General features: G+C 45.0%; 1 protein-coding gene across 1 annotated transcript in view; it reads right to left on the reverse strand.

Annotated features, from left to right (window-relative positions):
• LOC124796181 (polyglutamylase complex subunit TTLL1-like) overlaps window positions 1-17,628 on the reverse strand; it is a 66,544-nt gene extending 48,916 nt beyond the window's left edge. Inside the window, exons 1-3 of the mRNA XM_047260271.1 lie at window positions 17,522-17,628; window positions 6,425-6,490; window positions 2,191-2,369 (exon numbers count right to left, since the gene is read on the reverse strand). Of these exons, the coding sequence (XP_047116227.1) occupies window positions 2,191-2,369; window positions 6,425-6,490; window positions 17,522-17,628 (352 nt within the window). The remainder of the gene's footprint in view (window positions 1-2,190; window positions 2,370-6,424; window positions 6,491-17,521) is intronic.
• Window positions 17,629-19,104: the final 1,476 nt, after the last annotated feature.

Below are 19,104 nucleotides of genomic sequence, written 5' to 3' on the forward strand. Positions count from 1 at the left end.
ATTAGAATTCAACGTCCCTTTGCTGATGAGGACATTACAAGTGAAGTGCAGTCTGTATACGGATGAGGAGGGCAGAAGAAACTGGGCGAGTCCTTTATGACACAACCTCGCTTGTGTTGAGGGAACATCCAAAGTAAAAAACAGCATGGCCTTGAGGGAACTGAATTTTGGCAAACTATCGAGAAAAGGACTAATATCAACTTCTGCTACTTCCTTTGAGAATTCGATGCTACGATGCATCGAATTAGAGTACTACGAATGGCGTTCATTAAGTACAGTGACAATTCTTTTTTTCTCTGTCAGTGTTCGTTTAAAAAATATTGACTTTGTTTGCGACCTCCTTAGGCGTTCCTGCGTCATCCTATATGTTTACAGTAACGCCCGGTAGATGGGCGCGCTGTAACCAGTTTTTAAAATGGCGCATACAAATGAGATATTTCTAAGAGCAAAGACGAGTTAACGAATTTCTTTTGGCGGAAAAGCAGACTACTGCAAATATCCAGAGGTGTTTGCAGAATATCTACAGACCCAGGTATGTGGATAAAACCAGCGTAAATCGCTGAGAGAAGCATCTGTTGTCAACAGGAAGATGATAAGGAAATCTGGACTCCGAAGGGCAGGCCGGTCACACAGAGCTGTGATGCCTGAAGTCTCGCAACGTGCAGAAACCATTATTCGGGGTGATCGACGAATAATAATCGGGCAACTCAGGGCTCAACCTGACCTCTCTGTTAGGAATGCTGACTCATTATCTACCAGTTAGTGTGTTCAAAGATTTGTGCCAGATGATTTCCTCGATGACCAACTGGAGACCATAAGCAAGAAAGAAGGAACATCTGTGCCGAATTGTTGTCTCCTCATAAGGCTGATGGTGACGACTTCTTGTAAAACATTGCGACAGTCGATGAAACAGCAGTTGGCTACTTTGAGCCTGGAAAAAATTAAAAAATTTAAAAAAACGGAAATCTATGGAGTGACGCTACAAAACATCTTCTTCAAAACAGAAATTCAAAACAGTACCCTCAGTTGCTAAGGTCATGGCTAAAATTTTCTCGCTCTCTGAAGGTGTTATTTCGTTCGATAACAAACGACCAACTCCGTCTACTGTGAGACTTTTACGAAATTGTAGGAAAGTTTAAAGCATACTCGTGGCTTAAAAATGAAAACACAATTTTCCTTCTCCACAACAACGAAAGGACACGAACACATCTGCACACTCAGACATCACAGAACACCACTGGACAGTTATTCCTCATCCGCCCTACAGCTCTCATATCGTACCTTCAAACTCGCATCTCTTTGGTCCACTGGAGGATGAACTCCGCGGCGGGAAGCACTGAAGCAGAGATCGGGAAGTTACTGATGGAACAGAACATGGGCGAGATGCAGATTTCGTTGGTTTTTGGGATTGAAGGGATCAGACTGCTACGGTCATCGGTCCCTTTTCCAAAGACTTCAAACAACCACACGGAATAAAAACGAACAATGGAGATGACAAGACACGACACAGGACAAGAAATACTCAGAGAGCAGACAAAAGGAATTAAAATCACACAGAGTGTGACAGTGGTTGGCCGACCATAGAGACAAAAAAGGAAAAGCCAACTACCCAGAAACACGCTAAAAACCCAGTCTAAAATCGTAGGCAAAACGCCAGACTCAACATAAAAAAAGACAAACAGATTAAGTGATCAAAGCCCCCTGCCCGAATAAAAAGCAAAACTAAGCCTGTCATAGCAGTGTCATCGAGATGCAGAGAGTACACCGCCAGGATGATGGCATGCAGGGTCACATATCAAGAAGCTATAAGGCCATAGAAATGTATAAAGACTGCGTTGAAAAATACAGTTTTATAGGCAAAGAATGTGGGAACAGTAAAGTGCTTTTAAATAATGAACAAAACCATTAGGAAAAAGTGTTGCTTTAGTTACTGAACGATCCTCGTAAATAAAATTACTACTCTGTATGATAGTGGACTTTCCTGCAACTGTCGGTGGAGTTCCCGGGAGTAAACGGGAGTAAAATAATTTCCTTCAAAGGGATGCAGAGCGTCTGCATTAATAACTGTGTCGGCTTCAGCTGCGACGTTAAGTGTGAACTCTGTGCAATGTGCCTTACCTTAATGTGCCCCACTTGTCGCCTTATACACACAGAGGAGCCTGATGGGAGCGTGTGGGCAGGCCGGCTTACCTGCGGGCAGGACGAATGTGACGGGCACGAAGTCGAGGTGCTTGTAGCGGCGCGTGAACGGACAGCGCTCCCCCAGCGGGTTCTGCTGGCGCTCCAGCTCCTTGCAGTAACGCTTGATGTTGCGCACCAGAAGGTCTTTCCGCGTCAGCTCCGGGTGGTTCGGGAAGTGGTTTATCATCCTGAGTGGGTACACAAACACAAAATAACAAACTTGTCACTGAACGTGTGGCAGGTTCTGCTGTGTTGAAGGTACAAATACAGCGTGTCCTTCTAAAACTCCGCGCTCCCCACCCGTCTTAATGACGGTTCATATAGAAAAAAAGAAGTCTTAGAAATTTACGGGAATGTTATCTGGAAAACTAGACTATATGAAATAACCTAAATTTATTCATGTTATATAGGTGTGTTTGAGGTGCGTAACAGCCTTAAATAATAAACAACATACTTCGCTTAGTCAGTCAGGTTTAATGGCAGTCACTGCTTTGGCACGACGTGTTTCGCCAGCATGCTGTCATTATCAGATGTCCACCTATTAACTATACATCTCTTTACATGATTACGTTCGCAACGAAACGAAGTTTCAACTGTCGCATTTACTACCCAGCCTCACACGCCAAAATACACTACTGGCGATTAAAATTGCTACACCAAGCAGAAATGCAGATGATAAACTTGTATTCATTGGACAAATAAATTATACTAGAAGTGACATATGATTACATTTTCACGCAATTTGGGTGCATAGATCCTGAGAAATCAGTACCCCGAACAACCACCTCTGGCCGTAATAACGGCCTTTATACGCCTGGGCATTGAGTCAAACAGAGCTTGGATGTCATGTGCAGGTACAGCCGCCAATGCAGCTTCAACACGATACCACAGTAGATCAAGAGTAGTTCAAAAATGGTTCAAAATGCTCTCAGCACTATGGGACTTAACTTCAACGGCCATCAGTCCCGTAGAACTTAGAACTACTTAAACCTAAATGACCTAAGGACAACATACACATCCATGCCCGGGGCAGGATTCGAACCTGCGACAGTAGCAGTCGCGCAGTTCCAGACTGTAGCGCCTAGAAACGCTCGGCCACCCCGGCCGGATTCAAGACTTGTGATTGGCGTATTGTGACGAGCCAGTTGCTCGGCCACGATTGACCAGACGTTTTCAATTGGTGAGAGGTCTGGAGAATGTGCTGGCCAGAGCAGCAGTCGAACATTTTCTGTATCCAGAAAGGACCGTACAGTATCTGCAACATGTGGTCGTGCATTATCCTGCTGAGATGTAGGGTTTCGCAGGGCTCGAATGAAGGGTAGACCCATGGGTGGTAACACAACTGAAATGTAAGGTCCACTGTTCAAAGTGCCGTCAATGCGAACAAAAGGTGACCGACATATGTAACCAATGCCACCCCATACCATCACGCCGGGTGATACGCCAATATGACGATGACGAATACACGCTTCCATTGTGCGTTCACCGCGATGTCGCCAAACACGGATACGACCATCATGATGCTGTAAACAGAACCTGGATTCATCCGAAGAAAAGACGTTTTGCCATTCGTGCACCCAGGCTCGCAGCTGAGTACACCATCGCAGGCGCTCCTATCTGTGATTCAGCGTCAAGGGTAACCGCAGTCATGGTCTCCTAGCTGATAGTCCATGCTGCTGCAAACGTCGTCGAACTGTTCGTGCAGCGGGTTATTGTCTTGTAAACGTCCCAATCTGTTGACTCAGGGATCTAGACGTGGCTGCGCGATCCGTTACAGCCATGCGGATAAGATGCCTGTCATCTCGACTGCTAGTGATACGAGGCCGTTGGGATCCAGCACGGCGTTCCGTATTACCGTCCTGAACCCAGCGATTCCATATTCTGCTAACATTGGATCTCGACCGACGCGAGCAGCAATGTTGCGATACGATAAACCCCAATCGCGATAGAGTACAATCCGACCTGTATCAAAGTCGGAAACGTGATGGTACGCATTTCTCCTGCTTACACGAGGTATCACAACAACGCTTCACCAGGCAACGCCGGTCAACTGCTGTTTGTGTATGAGAAATCGGTTGGAAACATTCCTCATGTCAGCACGTTGTAGGTGTCGCCACCGGCGCCAAACTTGTGTGAATGCGCTGAAAAGCTACTCATTGGCACATTACAGCATCTTTTTGCTGTCGATTAAATTTCGCGTCTGTAGCACGTCATCTTCCTTGTGCAGCCATTTTAATGGCCAGGACTGTAAAAATGAAGTAGTGCACATTGAAGTACGATGTCGATTTTGACCTGGTGATGGCATTTTCCAACCGGGGGATGGTAGCTGTACTAATAGTGGTTACAACGTTCTCCGCCAACGGATAGCGTAGTGTCACACCTACCAGAGCGCCATCCATGACTACCCTTTATGTCGGAATTCTCACAACCAGAAGGCTCAGTGTGGAGCAAACGTGTGATGCAAGCAGGCAACCATGCCACGGAGATGCAATCGTGCTTCCTACAACCAAATGAATGAGTTTGAAAATGATCAGACTGTGGCCTTCCAATTGGTGGGATGGTCCTTCGGGAGAATTGCCACACAATTTAGACACGCTGCATCCACTGTGCAACGATGCTGGTATCAATGGTCACGTGACCTTTCTCACACCGTAGAGGAGGTTCTGGGCGTTCACGCAGCACAGACTCCAGCCTGGATCTCTGTATTGTAAGGGCAGCACTGGCAGATCAGCTCGTACAGCTACCGCAGCACAGATAACATGGCTTGTGAGCCCACACGTCTCAACGCCAACTGTTCGGAGCCGGTCATCAGCAGTAGGTCTACGGCCACGCACACCTCTAGCCCGGCTTCCACTCAGGCCGCAGCCTAGACGCGCACGGCTCGACTTGTGCTGTCAGAGGATCACTTGTAAGGTGGAATGGCGCGCCGTGGTCTTCAGCGACGAAAACAGATTCTGCTTGCACGCATGTGGTGGTCATTTGGGCGTACGACGTAGACCTGGTGTACGCTGTTTCGTAGAGTCCATTCACGGAAGACATACGGCCCCATCCCAGGACTTAGGGTATTGGGTGCGATAAGCTAAAACTCTCCCTCACATTTGATATTTCTGGAGGAGACTTTAAAAAGCTCTCGGTATCCGCAGAATGTTATTGACCCATTCTTTTGTCGTTATTGCAGTAGGAAGGTGATGTGTTGTTCCGACGCGATAATGCACGCCCACACACTCCTCGAGAAACTCAACGTGCTCATCAAGATGTGCAGAAACTTCTCCGGCCAACCAGATCCCTGTACTTCTCTCCAGTCGGGCATGTGTGGGATATGATGGGACGAGAAGTGGCTAGCTCGACTTGTCAAGCAACAACACTTACAAAACTATGCCAACAGGTCGAGCAGGAGTGGCAGAACGTATGTCAGGACAGTGTTCGCCACCTGTATGATCGACTGAATGCCGGAGACAGCGACTGCATTGCCGCCCCTGCACTGCCGCACGTGGTGGTTACAGCGCGTGCCAATATGGGTGTTTCACGAAGGGTCGATGCCTGGTACCTCAGAACAGCTTGTGCTCTTGATCTGCAAACGTAATCATTTCACGTACTCAGTATGCACTGTTCCAACAATAAATCATGGAAAGGTTGTACTATTTTTACTGTCTCTGTAATTAAGGCGATGATGGCCAATGATCTCTTCAGTGCAGATGCACACTAAGCTCTAAATCTTAAGGGAATCGGAGAGATGAGGCTAACGAGCAAGGGCACTACCTCAGTAGTGTGTGGCGTAAGTTGAGAATTTGGATCTGACAGGGGGCGCGGTTGTAGCTACCACTGCGTCCGTATGGTGTAGTGGTCAGCGCATCTGCCTAGTAGGCAAGAGACCTGGGTTCGATTCCCGATCTGGTACAACTGTCTAACTTGCCGCATTAATCAGTGTCCACTGGCAGCTAATGCATTTAATTCTTTTGTGTCTGGACTTACAATTTAATCTGGGTGTTTGTTCTTCTTCCGACGTTATCCGATCGTCGGCCGGCGTCGGAGTGGATCGGACTGGGAGAAATGTAGGTGTAGTCTTAGACACTTACATAATGCAATTACTACACCAAGGGGCCTCACAGTATCTAACATTACTATCACGCAATACCACGGATGCTAAAGGATTTCGCAACATGTACCATTACCAATAAGCAACAGAACGGCTGTATATTAAAAGTGGGAACTGAATGTAGGTGGGAAACAGAAGTGTACTTACTGCCAATCGTTCAGCCGCATCCCGCTTTCAACGCCGAAAATGCTGCGGCACGTCTGAGTACTGGCCCTAAAGATAAAAGTTTCAGTTTAGTTTCATTTTATATTACCAAATGATGCTTACTAATTTTTTGATTTATCCTGATAGTATTAGTAATTTCATGCCTCGTCTTAAACTGCAATAACAGTTCCACTTATGAAAAGTTACAAGTTCGTTGTTTTTCTTAGTTTTCAAATGAATCTTACAACTGTATTTAAAGCTCTTACCTAAAATGTTTCCATATGTACAGGTGTTTAAAAGAAGGTGTCTCATATTCTTACAGTAAGTAACTTCCTATAATGATGTGGCTGGAATTCAGTCCCTTTTGAGATATGCGCAGTTGAAGATTCGCAGTTCTTGGCCTATATTTTGTATACATATGAGGCAAGATTCACAAGTGATGGCAACTAAATCATTACAATACCCACATCGGAGCAGATACGGATGCTCCAGTTGCAGTGGAGGTGAGACATCAGGATCTCGTCAGCTTCAGAGTCTCGGCAAGAATTGTCGGTGACAAGACATTCGAAGTATGCACGATACCAAAGATATTAACATGCGCTACGTATCACCGACTTTTGTGCGATGAGTTACCAGCACCCTTGCAGAAATTGACCTCCGAAAAGACAACGACTGTGTTTTGTGCACGACTGACGATCTCCACATTTTCTACTGATCTTGCAACAGGACCTCACCGCAACGTTTCGTCGGTGATGGATTGGTCGAGAAATTCCAGTAGCGTAACCTCGCTGTTCATTGGATTTGAACTCACTGGATTTCTGGATATGCGGACATTCAAAGACACTTGTGTATGCCTGATACATCCACAACCTGCAGACATTAGAGGAGCATGTGACAAATGCATGTGACGCATTTACAATGGAGGAAGGTGTATCTGAAAGAGTGCGTGATTTACTGTGAAGAAGAGCCGAATAATGCGACACAGTACGTGGTAAGCAAGCACGTCCGGCTACCCGCGCGGTCTAACGCGCTGCTTTCCGAGCGGGCAGGCGTGCCGGTCCCCGTCACGAATCCGCTCTGCAGATTAGTATGGAGATCAGGTGTGCCGGTCAGCCTGTGGCTGGTTTTGAAGGCGGTTTTCCACCTACCTTGGCAAATGCGGGCTGCTTTCCCATATTCCACCTCAGTTACACTCTGTCGGCGATTACTGCACAAACATTGTCTCCATGTACGCGTACACCACAATTACTCTACCACGTAAACAGTTGGGGTTACCCTCGTCTGGCCACGAGTGGCCGAACTGCACAATGACCCTGGATTCGGTGTGAGGCGCCGGTGGGGCGGATGGACTGCTGTGGAGTGTTGTGCGGTTGTGAACCACTGAGGGCTACGGCGGGGCGAAGCCTCTCCGTCGTTTCTAGGTCCCCGGTTTAAACACACAATACATAATACGTGGTATGCAATGTGCACTGCCTATAGTATCTACTTGTACATAACAGATGTATGGGAATGAGAGGATGGACTGGATGATATTTTGCCATAAAATGGTTTCCGGACATGTGATTACAGGAACTTCGTTCTAGTTTTCACGAATACTACTTCCTGTAGGAATATGTGACTGTATCTCAAAACCCAGCGCTACCATTCCGTGTACCGTTGAGCACATCTAAAAGTCCGAGCGAAAAGCAACGACAACAGCTCCAGTTCATCACATAGTCTTACCGAACTTCATCGTTCCGAAAACATATTAAGGTAAAACACTGCAGGATAACCTCCTACCACTCTTCCATAGGCCAATGATCTTGTTCTCATCACTGTAAGTGACTACATATTCAGACTTACGATCGCGCCGTTCTGAACAGAAGTAGAACCACGAGAGCGGAGTTGTATTGCCTCAATATGTACATTTTTATGTAAACGGCACAGCCTAATTTCCATTGTGTGTCGGAGAGCATTTTCTTCCTTTCCTGGTCCATTCGCGACATCAACAGAACGACTGCTGGTAAGTATCAACAGTGCAGTGGATACAGGTTGATACGCTCAGATTTATTAAATGAATGTTGTTGGTCCTATTCTTCTTCTACGCTTTCCTTTGTGATATAAACCCACACACGTGTACAAAGCTAAATGTACTGCATAAACAGCACCAATTAAACCATCTCGTAAACACCCCTCTCTTTGCGTATACCTTTGTTTCCTCTAAACCTTACAGAAAGTTTTGCATAAGCTATATCATGACTGTAACAATATGTCTGAAACATGTGACCTTTTACACATATCCTCACTTTCAGATCCAAATCAATGTCTTATCTTTTCAAGTAACGGTAGCTACATGTTCAATCCTCTGAACATTGCTAACTGTTACTGTCGTAACTTACTAACCACAAATTTGGACACATGTAATGATAATTTCCTCCATTAGTTTCTTTAATATTGTTTTACAATTTTTCCTATCTGTACTACACCAATTCTTGTTTATATTCCGTAAATCTGTGTATCTTTTCTTGTGTTACCATCATCTGGTTGGTTGAAAATCTAAACCGTCCGGTCTGATGCATTGGACGATCTTAATTCACTTGAGAAACAAGTATAAAATAATGAAACAGGTAAATAATAATTTCAGTCTTTCATTTGTCTGTTGTTCAATCTGTCTTTCTTCTCTTTTTTCGCCGCGCGGGATTAGCCGAGCGGTCTGAGGCGCTGCAGTCACGGACTGTGCGGCTGGTCCCGGTGGAGGTTCGAGTTCTCCCTCGGGCATGGGTGTGTGGTTTTATACTTAGGATAACATAGGTTAAGCAGTGTGCAAGCTTAGGGACTGATGACCTTAGCAGTTAAGTCCGACAGCATTTCACACACATTTGAACGTTTTGAACATTTTCTCTTTTTTCAAAAATAAAAAGTAATGCTGCATGGTTTCCCTTGATTGTGAGTACAAAAAAACCCCGTCCAGATATTCCAAACTGAACCCTCCTTTGCCCCACTAACAGCTTGCTGGTATTTGGCTGAGAAACATCTGACTCTCCAGTAGATGGTATTCGAACAGTCCGCTCTGCCTAAAGGATGAAGAGCAGTAAGAAACAGTTTCTGTTCCCCATAGATATTTCCTCTGCACCACTCCTAAACTACTGGCATATTTAACTGAAATAATGGACAACACTTTAATGCAACGGAGCTCTAAGCCCCGGCTCTATTTCTCGGTTAGGACAAGGAAAAGTACAAAAAATTAGTACGTACTAGTTACCTTTTGTTCGCTTTGTCACGTATCTTGTAGCTACTTTAGAAAACAGCTGTGAGAAGTAGCCTCTCAGAAACACCAAAACACAATAACTTGATCAAAAGACGTATTCGCTTCGCAGTAAGGTACACTACACATGTGACTACACACTGAGGTGACAAATCTCATGGGATAGTGATATGCGCGTATGCAGATGGCGGAGGTATCGCCCACACAAGGCATAAAAGGGCGGTGCACTGGCGGAGCTGTTATTTGTACTCAGGTGATTCAAGTGGAAAAATGTCCGACGTGATTATTGCCGCATGACGGGAATCAACAGACTTTAAACGGGATGGTAGTTGAAGCTAGAAGCATGGGGCATTCAGTTTCGAGAATCGTTAGTCGATTCAAAGTTCCGAAGTCCACAGTGTGAAGAGTGTGCCGAGAACAAATTACAGACATTACGTCTCATCACCACCCAGTGGCCGGCGGTCTTCACTTAACAACCAAGAGCAGCGGCGTTTGTGTAGAGTTTTCAGTGCTAACAAACAAGCAACATTGCGCGATATAACCGCAGAAATCAGTGTGGAACGTATGACGAATATATACATGAGTACACGGCGGTGAAATGGGGCGTTAATGGGCTATGGCAGCGGACGACCAGCGCTAACAGCACGACATCACCTGCAGAGCCTCTCCTGGGCTCGGAACCGTGTCGGTTGGACGCTAGACGAATGAACATTAGTGGCCTGGTCGGAGGAGTCCTGAATTCAGGTGATAATAGCTGATGGCCGGGTTCGAGTGTGGTGCAGACCTCACGAAGCCGTGGACCCGAGTTGACAATAACGCACTCCGCAAGCTGTTGGTGGCTTCATACTCGTGTGGGCTGTGTTTATATGGACTGGACTGCATCCCCTGGTCCAACTTAATCGATCACTGACGAAATGATTATGTTCGGCTACTTGGCGAGCATTTTCAGCCATTCATGGACTTCATCTCCCCAAACTACGATGGAATTTTTAAGAATAACAATACGCCATTTTCCCAGGCCACAATTGCTCGCGATTGGTTTGAAGAACATTCTGGATAATTTGAGTTAAAGATGTGACAATCCACATCGCCCGGCGTGAAACCCATCGGACATTTATGGCACGTAACTGAGAGGTCGTTTCGTGCACAAACCCCTCTACTGGCAGCACTTTCGCAATTATGGACCCCTATAGAGGCAGCATGCCTCAGTATTTCTGCTTTCATTGGCTTATAGAGTCTAAACCAAGTACAATTTCTGCACTACGTCTGACAAAAGGACGTCCGACACGATAATAGGAACACAGTTACTCAAACTGGTGACACTAACGTGCATTTCGTGCAACTGTTTCAGCGTCATGATCGGCCTCACCTTAATGCGGCTGTTAGGCGCGTTAACATGGGGCTGGAGAAAGCACTGGTGGCAGACGACATGGGCCATATTTCAATGGTGCCAGTTGAGTCCATCAGTGTATGGGGTTTCACTAGGCATGGCCTGCACCTTAATAGGTATGGGAAGGGGAGACTGACAAGGCTGATAGGTGACAATGTAGTGGGTGGTGGTGGGGTCACTCATGGAAAAACTCCTGTAGCAGTTGGTGTTAGAGCTGCAACTTTCTTTAGATTTAATTTATGGAAAATAAACAAGAATTGGTGTAGCACAGATAGGAAAATGTGTACAACAATATTAAAGAAACTAATGGAGGAAATGATGATTCTATGTGTCCTGCTAAAAGGAAGTCCCTCAACCTAAGGGCTCACCTTCAGAGGACGTCATGTTTCAAAGCAGAGAAGGAATTAGCATATTTCATCAAAATATAAGAGGTATTGGAGATAAAGTTAATTAATTGACTGCTCCTAGATGTTGACTCTGAAATTATTGGTATATCGGGGCACCACTTAAATAATTTGGCAATTCAGAGGCTTCCTTTACCAGGATACAGATTAGCTGACTTTTTTTCAAGGAGTTCTTTACAGGGTGGGGAAGTGCTCGTGTACGTAAAAAACAGTATTCCATTTGAGTCCATAGAAGTATCGCGGCACTGCACTAAACAGATATTTGAATGTTGTTCAATTAAATATGAATTTTGAGTATGATGGTGCAAGAAAAAGAATGTTAGAACGTTTCCTAAATTCATACGATTTGATTCAACTGTGTTTTTTCCAACTAGGGTGCAGGGAAACAGTAGCACAGACATTGGCTGTATTTTTATTCACTCTTCATTACTAGATGGGCTTTCTGTTAGTAAAAGGGTGAATGGTCTTTCATACCGTGATGCACAAATTTTAACACTAAAGGGCTTTTGTACTCAAACGAATGTGACATATAATTACAAAGTGTGTAGGAAAGTGAATCCAACAGCAACAGAGAGATTTTTAAAGCTTGTAAAGGGACAAGAGTGGCAGTACGTCTATAGTAGCGATAACATAGACGACAAATATAATGCTTTCCTTAACACATTCCTCATGCCCTTTGAGGGTTGCTTTCCATTAGAACGTTCTAAACGGGGTACTAGCAGTAATGGACAGCCCAGTTGGCTGACTAGTGGGATAAGGATATCCTGTAGAACAAAGTGGGAATTACATCAAAATGTTAGAAGTAGTCACAATCAAGCTACAGTAGCCCATTACAGGCGGTATTGTAAGTTGCTTAAAAATGTTATTAGGAAGGCAAAGAGTATGTGGTACGCAAATAGAATAGCTAATTCACAGGATAAAATTAAAACCATATGATCAGTTGTGAAGGAAGTGTCCGGTCAGCTTCACAGAGTTGACGATGTAAAGTCAGTTCGTAGTAAAAGTATTTCTGTCAATGATAAGTCAGATATATGTGCAATATTTAACCATCATTTTTTGAGCGTTGCTGGTGAATTAAATAAAAAATTAGTTTCTACAGGGAATCATATAACTCTCTTTGCAAATGCTTTTCCTAGATTGATATCTGAAATACTCCGCTGTGATACAGACAAGGAGGAGATTGAGTCAATAATTAAATCAATGAAGACTAAGGACTCTCATGGATATGATGGAGTGCCTAGCAGAATATTAAAGTAATGCACTGCTCATGTTAGCCCTGTATTTAGCCATATTTGTAATTTTTCCTTTAGGAATGGTCAGTTTGCTGAACGATTAAAGTACTCAGTAGCAAAGTCGCTTTATAAAAAGGGAGAAGTGGACAATGTAGACAATTTTAGACCTATTTCTATGGCATCAGTGTTTGCTAAAGTTATTGAAAAGGCTGTGTATATAAGGATAATTGATCATTTTATATTAAACTATTTGCTATCTTGTGTGCAGTTCGGCTTTAGCAATCCTCGCTCAAGATGTTTAGGATAAATGATTCATTTAGTAAGTTATTACGTGGGTGTGAAATTCGTGGTTAGCAAAATATTGTTTCGCAAGACATTTTAAGATAACCATGAATGTATTCAGGAAATAGTTACATTACTTTTGTCATTTTTAAATGTACGTAATGTAGAAATAACGTATTGTCAAAGCTGTTTAGTGCATCGATAAAGTTTTGTGCATCGTACTTGTGTCCATCTCATTGTTAACGGTAGTGCCTAAAAGAAGGAAGAAGTGTTCACTCAAATGTAACTGAAATTCTTCAACTGTGTGTTTTCTGAGTTTCCCCTACGCTCTGTCATGAAGCATGTTACTTCATTTCCATTCCAATGTATCTTTACATTCAGATAGGTTTTTTGTTTCCTTGACCACGAACTTACATATTTCAGCTTGATGGCTGACAGGTTACCGAGTATGATTAGTGTCTTAAATCCTTATGCATGCGTTGCACTTAGCTTGATTTATTCAGTAGGCATATGTTTAGCAGCGCATTGCACTGAATCTGTATTTGTTTGAGATCTACATGCTGTTTACTGATTTGTTACAGGCACTATGGCATAGCAGAGAAAAGCAGATCTTCGTTTTACAGGCAGGGTTACAATTTTATGGCCTTGATTAACAATTCTTAGATATGTTTAGGAAACAGTGATTATTGATCATTTTCTATATGATTCCAAAGTTGTGTCCGTAACTACGCGTAGACAGATAATAGGTTTTGGAGATTTAGTTTTAGTATACGAATATCATGTATTACATTAGTACAATGGTAATCATCAATAAGTTTTCGTGAGAACAAGCAACTGATACCTAGCTATACCCACAGATGCTAGGTGATATCCCATCATACATTTAGAGGTTTTCATTTAAATAAACATTACATCTTACGTTCACAAGAGATGCAGTGCCACGTTGGATTTTAGAATGTTGCAATTTAGATGATTCCACATAAGTTACAGAGTAAAAATGACATTATTATCATAATTAGATCATCACATATACGCTGAAGCACAAAATTAGAACGTGACATCTACATCTACATCTACATTCATACTCTGCAAGCCACCTGACGGTGTGTGGCGGAGGGTACCCTGAGTACCTCCATCGGTTCTCCCTACTATTCCAGTCTCGTATTGTTCGAGGAAAGAAGGATTGTCGGCATGCTTCTGTGTGGGCTCTAATCTCTCTGATTTTATTCTCATGGTCTCTTCGCGAGATATACGCAGGAGTGAGCAGTATACTGCTTGACTCTTCAGTGAAGGTATGTTCTCGAAACTTTAACAAAACCCCGTACCGAGCTACTGAGCGTCTCTCCTGCAGAGTCTTCCACTGGAGTTTATCATCTTCGTAACGCTTTCGCGATTTCTAAATGATCCTTTAACGAAGCGCGCTGCTCTCCTTGGATCTTCTCTATCTCTTCTTTCAACCCTATCTGGTACACAACCCACAATGGTGAGCAATAGTCAAGCAGTGGGCGAACAGGTGTACTGTAACCTACTTCCGTTGTTTTCAGATTGCGTTTCCTTAGGATTCTTCCAATGGATCTCAGTCTGGCATCTGCTTTACCGACGATCAACTTTATATGATCCTTCCATTTTAAATCACTTCTAATGCGTACTCCCAGATAATTTATGGATTAACTGCTTCCAGTTGCTGACCTACTATTTTGTAGCTAAATGATAAGGGATCTCTCTTTCTATGTATTCGCAGCACATTACACTTGTCTATATTGAGGTTCAATTGCCATTCCCTGCACCATGCGTCAATTCTCTGTAGATCCTCCTGCTTTTCAGTACAATTTTCCATTGTTACAATCTCTCGATACACCACATCATCATCTGCAAAAAGCCTCAGTGAACTTCCAGTGTCATCCACCAGGTCATTCATGTATATTGTGAATAGCAACGGTCCTATGACACTGCCCTGCGGCACACCTGAAATCACTCTTACTTCGGAAGAGTTCTCTCCATTGCGCATGACATGTTGCGTTCTGTTATCTAGGAACTCTTTAATTCAATCACACAATTGGTCTGATAGTCCATATGCTCTTACTTTGTTCATTAAACGACTGTGGGGAACTGTATCGAACGCATTGCGGAAGTCAAGAAACACGGCATCTACCTGTGAACCCGTGTCTACGGCCCTCTGAGTCTCGTGGACGAATAGCGCGAGCTGGGTTTCACACGACCGTCTTTTTCGAAACCCATGCCGATTCCTACAGAGTAGATTTCTAGTCTCCAGAAAAGTCATTATACTCGAACATAATACGTGTTCCAAAATTCTACAACTGATCGACGTTAGAGATATAAGTCTATAGTTCTGCACATCTGTTCGACGACCCCTCTTGAAAACGGGGATGACCTGTGCCCTTTTCCAATCCTTTGGAACGCTACGCTCTTCTAGAGACCTACGGTACACCGCTGCAAGAAGGGGGGCAAGTTCCTTCACGTACTCTGTGTAAAATCGAACTGGTATTCCATCAGGTCCTGCGGCCTTTCCTCTTTTGAGCGATTTTAATTGATTCTCTACCCCTCTGTCGTCTATTTTGATATCTACCATTTTGTCATCTGTGCGACAATCTAGAGAAGGAACTAGGAGATACAAAGCTTCATTACGTTATGAACTACAGACGTTGCAGGGTTACCCTTGGCAGCAAGGCAAATGCTGGAACTGGTAATACCCTCCCAAATATTCCCATTTGGGATCCTCTTTGTTCCACTGTCCGATGCAAGGTGTATGATAACGAACACTTTGCTACACTGTTCACCGCGGGTAGCGAAAACTATAAGAAATACACTGCCTGACAAGAAAGTAAAGCACCTAGAAGACGTGATTGGATGTCAATGTAAATTCGCCTACGTACGCACCATCGGCAGGTAGGAAATGATTAGACTTGCACTTCCCTACGACAGGTAGAACCTCCGCCAGCCAGCATGGTCAATGTTGTTGCCAGGTCTTGTAAGGTATATAAGAGAAGAGTAAAGCACCAGTCGTAGAGCGATCACGCTGAAGGACATCGAGATGCTTCATACTCATATGAGACAGTAGCTGACGGAGTTTGGAAGGGGTCTCGTTGTGTGTCTTTATTTTGCTGGCTAATCGAATCGGGCAACATCGAGATATGTGGGACTTTTTTATGTGACAGTGGAATAATGCTGGCCAGTATGGGAATGTCAGGATATACATACCCGTTGTCAAGGTTCCGGTCCACCACATTTGATCACCACATGAGAAGATGGCTCTATTGGTGCACCAAGCAAGATAGCTGTATTGGTGCACCAACCTCATCGTAACCTCTTCCTATCTGTGCCTACCATCCGTAAACAAGTAATGGAGCGCGTGCAACATTCTGGGTCATCTCGCACCGTTGGTCTTAGACTAGCAGCAGAGAGACTAGAGACTCAACCTCCTATGGGCAGGCCACCGCTTACATCGCAACACCAACGGCTGCGTATGGAGTGGCGCCGTGACAGCAGAGCTGGACTGCTGGAAAATGGCGTCGCAATGTGTTCAGGATGAATCACGTTTGCGCACCACACCTGATAACCATTGACAGCGACTACGGCGATGACCTGGTGAGAGGTGCCATTCTTCCAGTGTTTTCGAGACGCACAGCGGTGTTACTCTTGGCGTCGTGTTGTGGGGATCTGTCAGGTATGACTTCGGGTCACGGGTAATAGTGACTGAATGACCTGTGATAGCTGGGTGGTACGTCACAGGCATCCTTGGGCTCCATGCACTTCTTCTCATCATGGTGCCATATTTCAAGAAAACACTGCTCATTCCCACATGGCATGCGTCTGTATGAACTGATTGTATCATGTAAATTTGCAAATTTGTCGTACGTTCCTACGGGACCAAACTGCTGAGGTCATCGGTCCCTAGGCTTACACACTACTTTATCTAACTTAAACTAACTTACTCTAAGGACAACACACACAACCATGCCCGAGGGAGGACACGAACCTCCGATGAGGTGAGCAGCGGAAAACGTGACAAGGCTCCGCGGACCGCACTGTTACGCCGCGCGGCGTTGTACCATGTTGAAGTGCTTCCGTGTCCCGAAAGTGTCCAGATCTCTACACCGTGTGGGACCAGCTCGGACGTCAAGTCGTCTCAGTACCAGTGTCGAGGATATCAAGGAAGAGTTGCAGCAGTTCTGAGCCAGGTTGCTGCAGGAGAGGATACAGTGGCTTCACAAACGAACCGGCGGATGCAGTCTGGCAAGCGATGAGGTGTGGGGGATGAGGGGACAGCGTGCAACGTCATAATGGGTTCATACCGCTAAGCTCTTTGCAAATTTGAATCGATTTCCTGATGTAAAGTCACATACACTTTCAATCCAGTATGTTTATTTCGTTTGTTCCCGTTCTATGTGCTTCACTTTCTTTGTGACGCAGTGTATGTATAATTCCTTTCCAATGAAACAAGACGAAAACGAGAGAAACATTTTGCTAGAAATACTAAGTGGCCTGGCAGTCGTAAGTGAATCAAACAGTAGTTGATACAAATCTTACCAGTAAAAGTTCCAGTCATCTTCTGGTTCAACCGCTCTCCATCCGCGTTTCTGGAAGTTGACGTCCAGCACAAGTTTTTCCAGATCATTGCAATAGTGGACTTTCATGTTGCCTGTGAACGCAAAAGAAAGCGTAAGTGGAAGGAACAGAGGTACAAAACCCTTACAAGAATATACTCTGATAGAAAAAAGGTCGCAGCACCGAAAAATAATTAAGGTGCAGTCACGAAACTCTGGGAATACATTTGTCTAGGTAACATAGATACTACAAAGATGGGTCCGAAAATGCATACATTTTGCGATAAAGACATGTTTACAGGAGGTGTTAGCCAGCCGCTGTTGCCGTGCGGTTCTAGGCGCTTCAGTCCGGAACCGCGCTGCTGCTGCGGTCGCAGATTTTAACTGAACAGGAGGTGCTCAACGTGGCGTCGATTCATGAAGACGCTCCCGTCTGCCCTCCGGCGTAAGGAAGTACACCCGACTGTTACTGTATCAGCTGGCCAGCACTGAAGATCGTGTCCGCCTATCGTTGATTGGCGTGGCGTAGACCAGTTCATTCAAGTGTACTCCTAATCAAAAGCCTAGGGGGTTGCCGGGGGTTGACGTCTGGGCAATGAGCAGGCTAAGGTGTGTGCGCCTGCCACCCCCCCTCCCCCCCCCCCCGCTTCCCCCCTCCCTACGACCCCTGTCTTGAAACTTTTGCGTCAGATTATCGCGCACACTATGACGTAAGTGCGTTGGTGTGCCATCATGGATGAACCACATTTGTAATGGTTGCTGTTGTGGCACAGTCTCCAACAAGGTAGGTAAATGGCTCTGAGCACTATGCGACTCAACTTCTGGGGTCATCAGTCGCCTAGAACTTAGAACTAATTAAACCTAACTAACCTAAGGACATCACACACATCCATGCCCGAGGCAGGATTCGAACCTGCGACCGTAGCGGTTACGCGGTTCCAGACTGAACAAGGTAGGTAACACATTAATGAGGGAGTCCAGGTACTGCGCCCCAGTCAACCTTTGTGGTGGCAATTATGGCCCTGTTAATCAATCGCCAAGTACACCTGCCCATATGTTGATTGAGAATCGGTGTTCATGCCCTCTTTCCTGAATTGCGTGGGGATTTTCACCTGCCTACATTTGCTGGTTACGGAAATTCAAAGCACCCACCTCATTGGTAAATAAAATCTCGCATGTGAACAGTGGATTTGCGGCACACTTCTGCAACAGCCATTGGCAGACCCGCCGTCTGCCATGATGTGGCCTTAGAGCCTAAACGCGCTGCAGATGATATGGATGTAGCAATTGTTGGTAGTCCCAGATAAGAGAGTGTGATACGCCTTCTGCTGCTGCTAATCGCCGCGCACTGGTCACCAGGGGTTTCATCCTCCGAACGTAGCACGCGATCCACCACGTCAAGTGTGAGGCCTGTGCGGAGCCTTACGAGGTGCTAGGGAGCCTGCGTCCCTCAGACGCCGGAATAGTCTTCCGGACAGCTAAGAAGCCACTCGGCGCTGTGGATATTTTCCAGCATAGAGGGCACGGGTTCGCAGTCTAGGTCCGTTTGCTAAACCATAGCGAATA

The sequence above is a fragment of the Schistocerca piceifrons genome, chromosome 4 (genome assembly GCF_021461385.2).
Source record: "Schistocerca piceifrons isolate TAMUIC-IGC-003096 chromosome 4, iqSchPice1.1, whole genome shotgun sequence".
NCBI lineage: Eukaryota > Metazoa > Arthropoda > Insecta > Orthoptera > Acrididae > Schistocerca > Schistocerca piceifrons.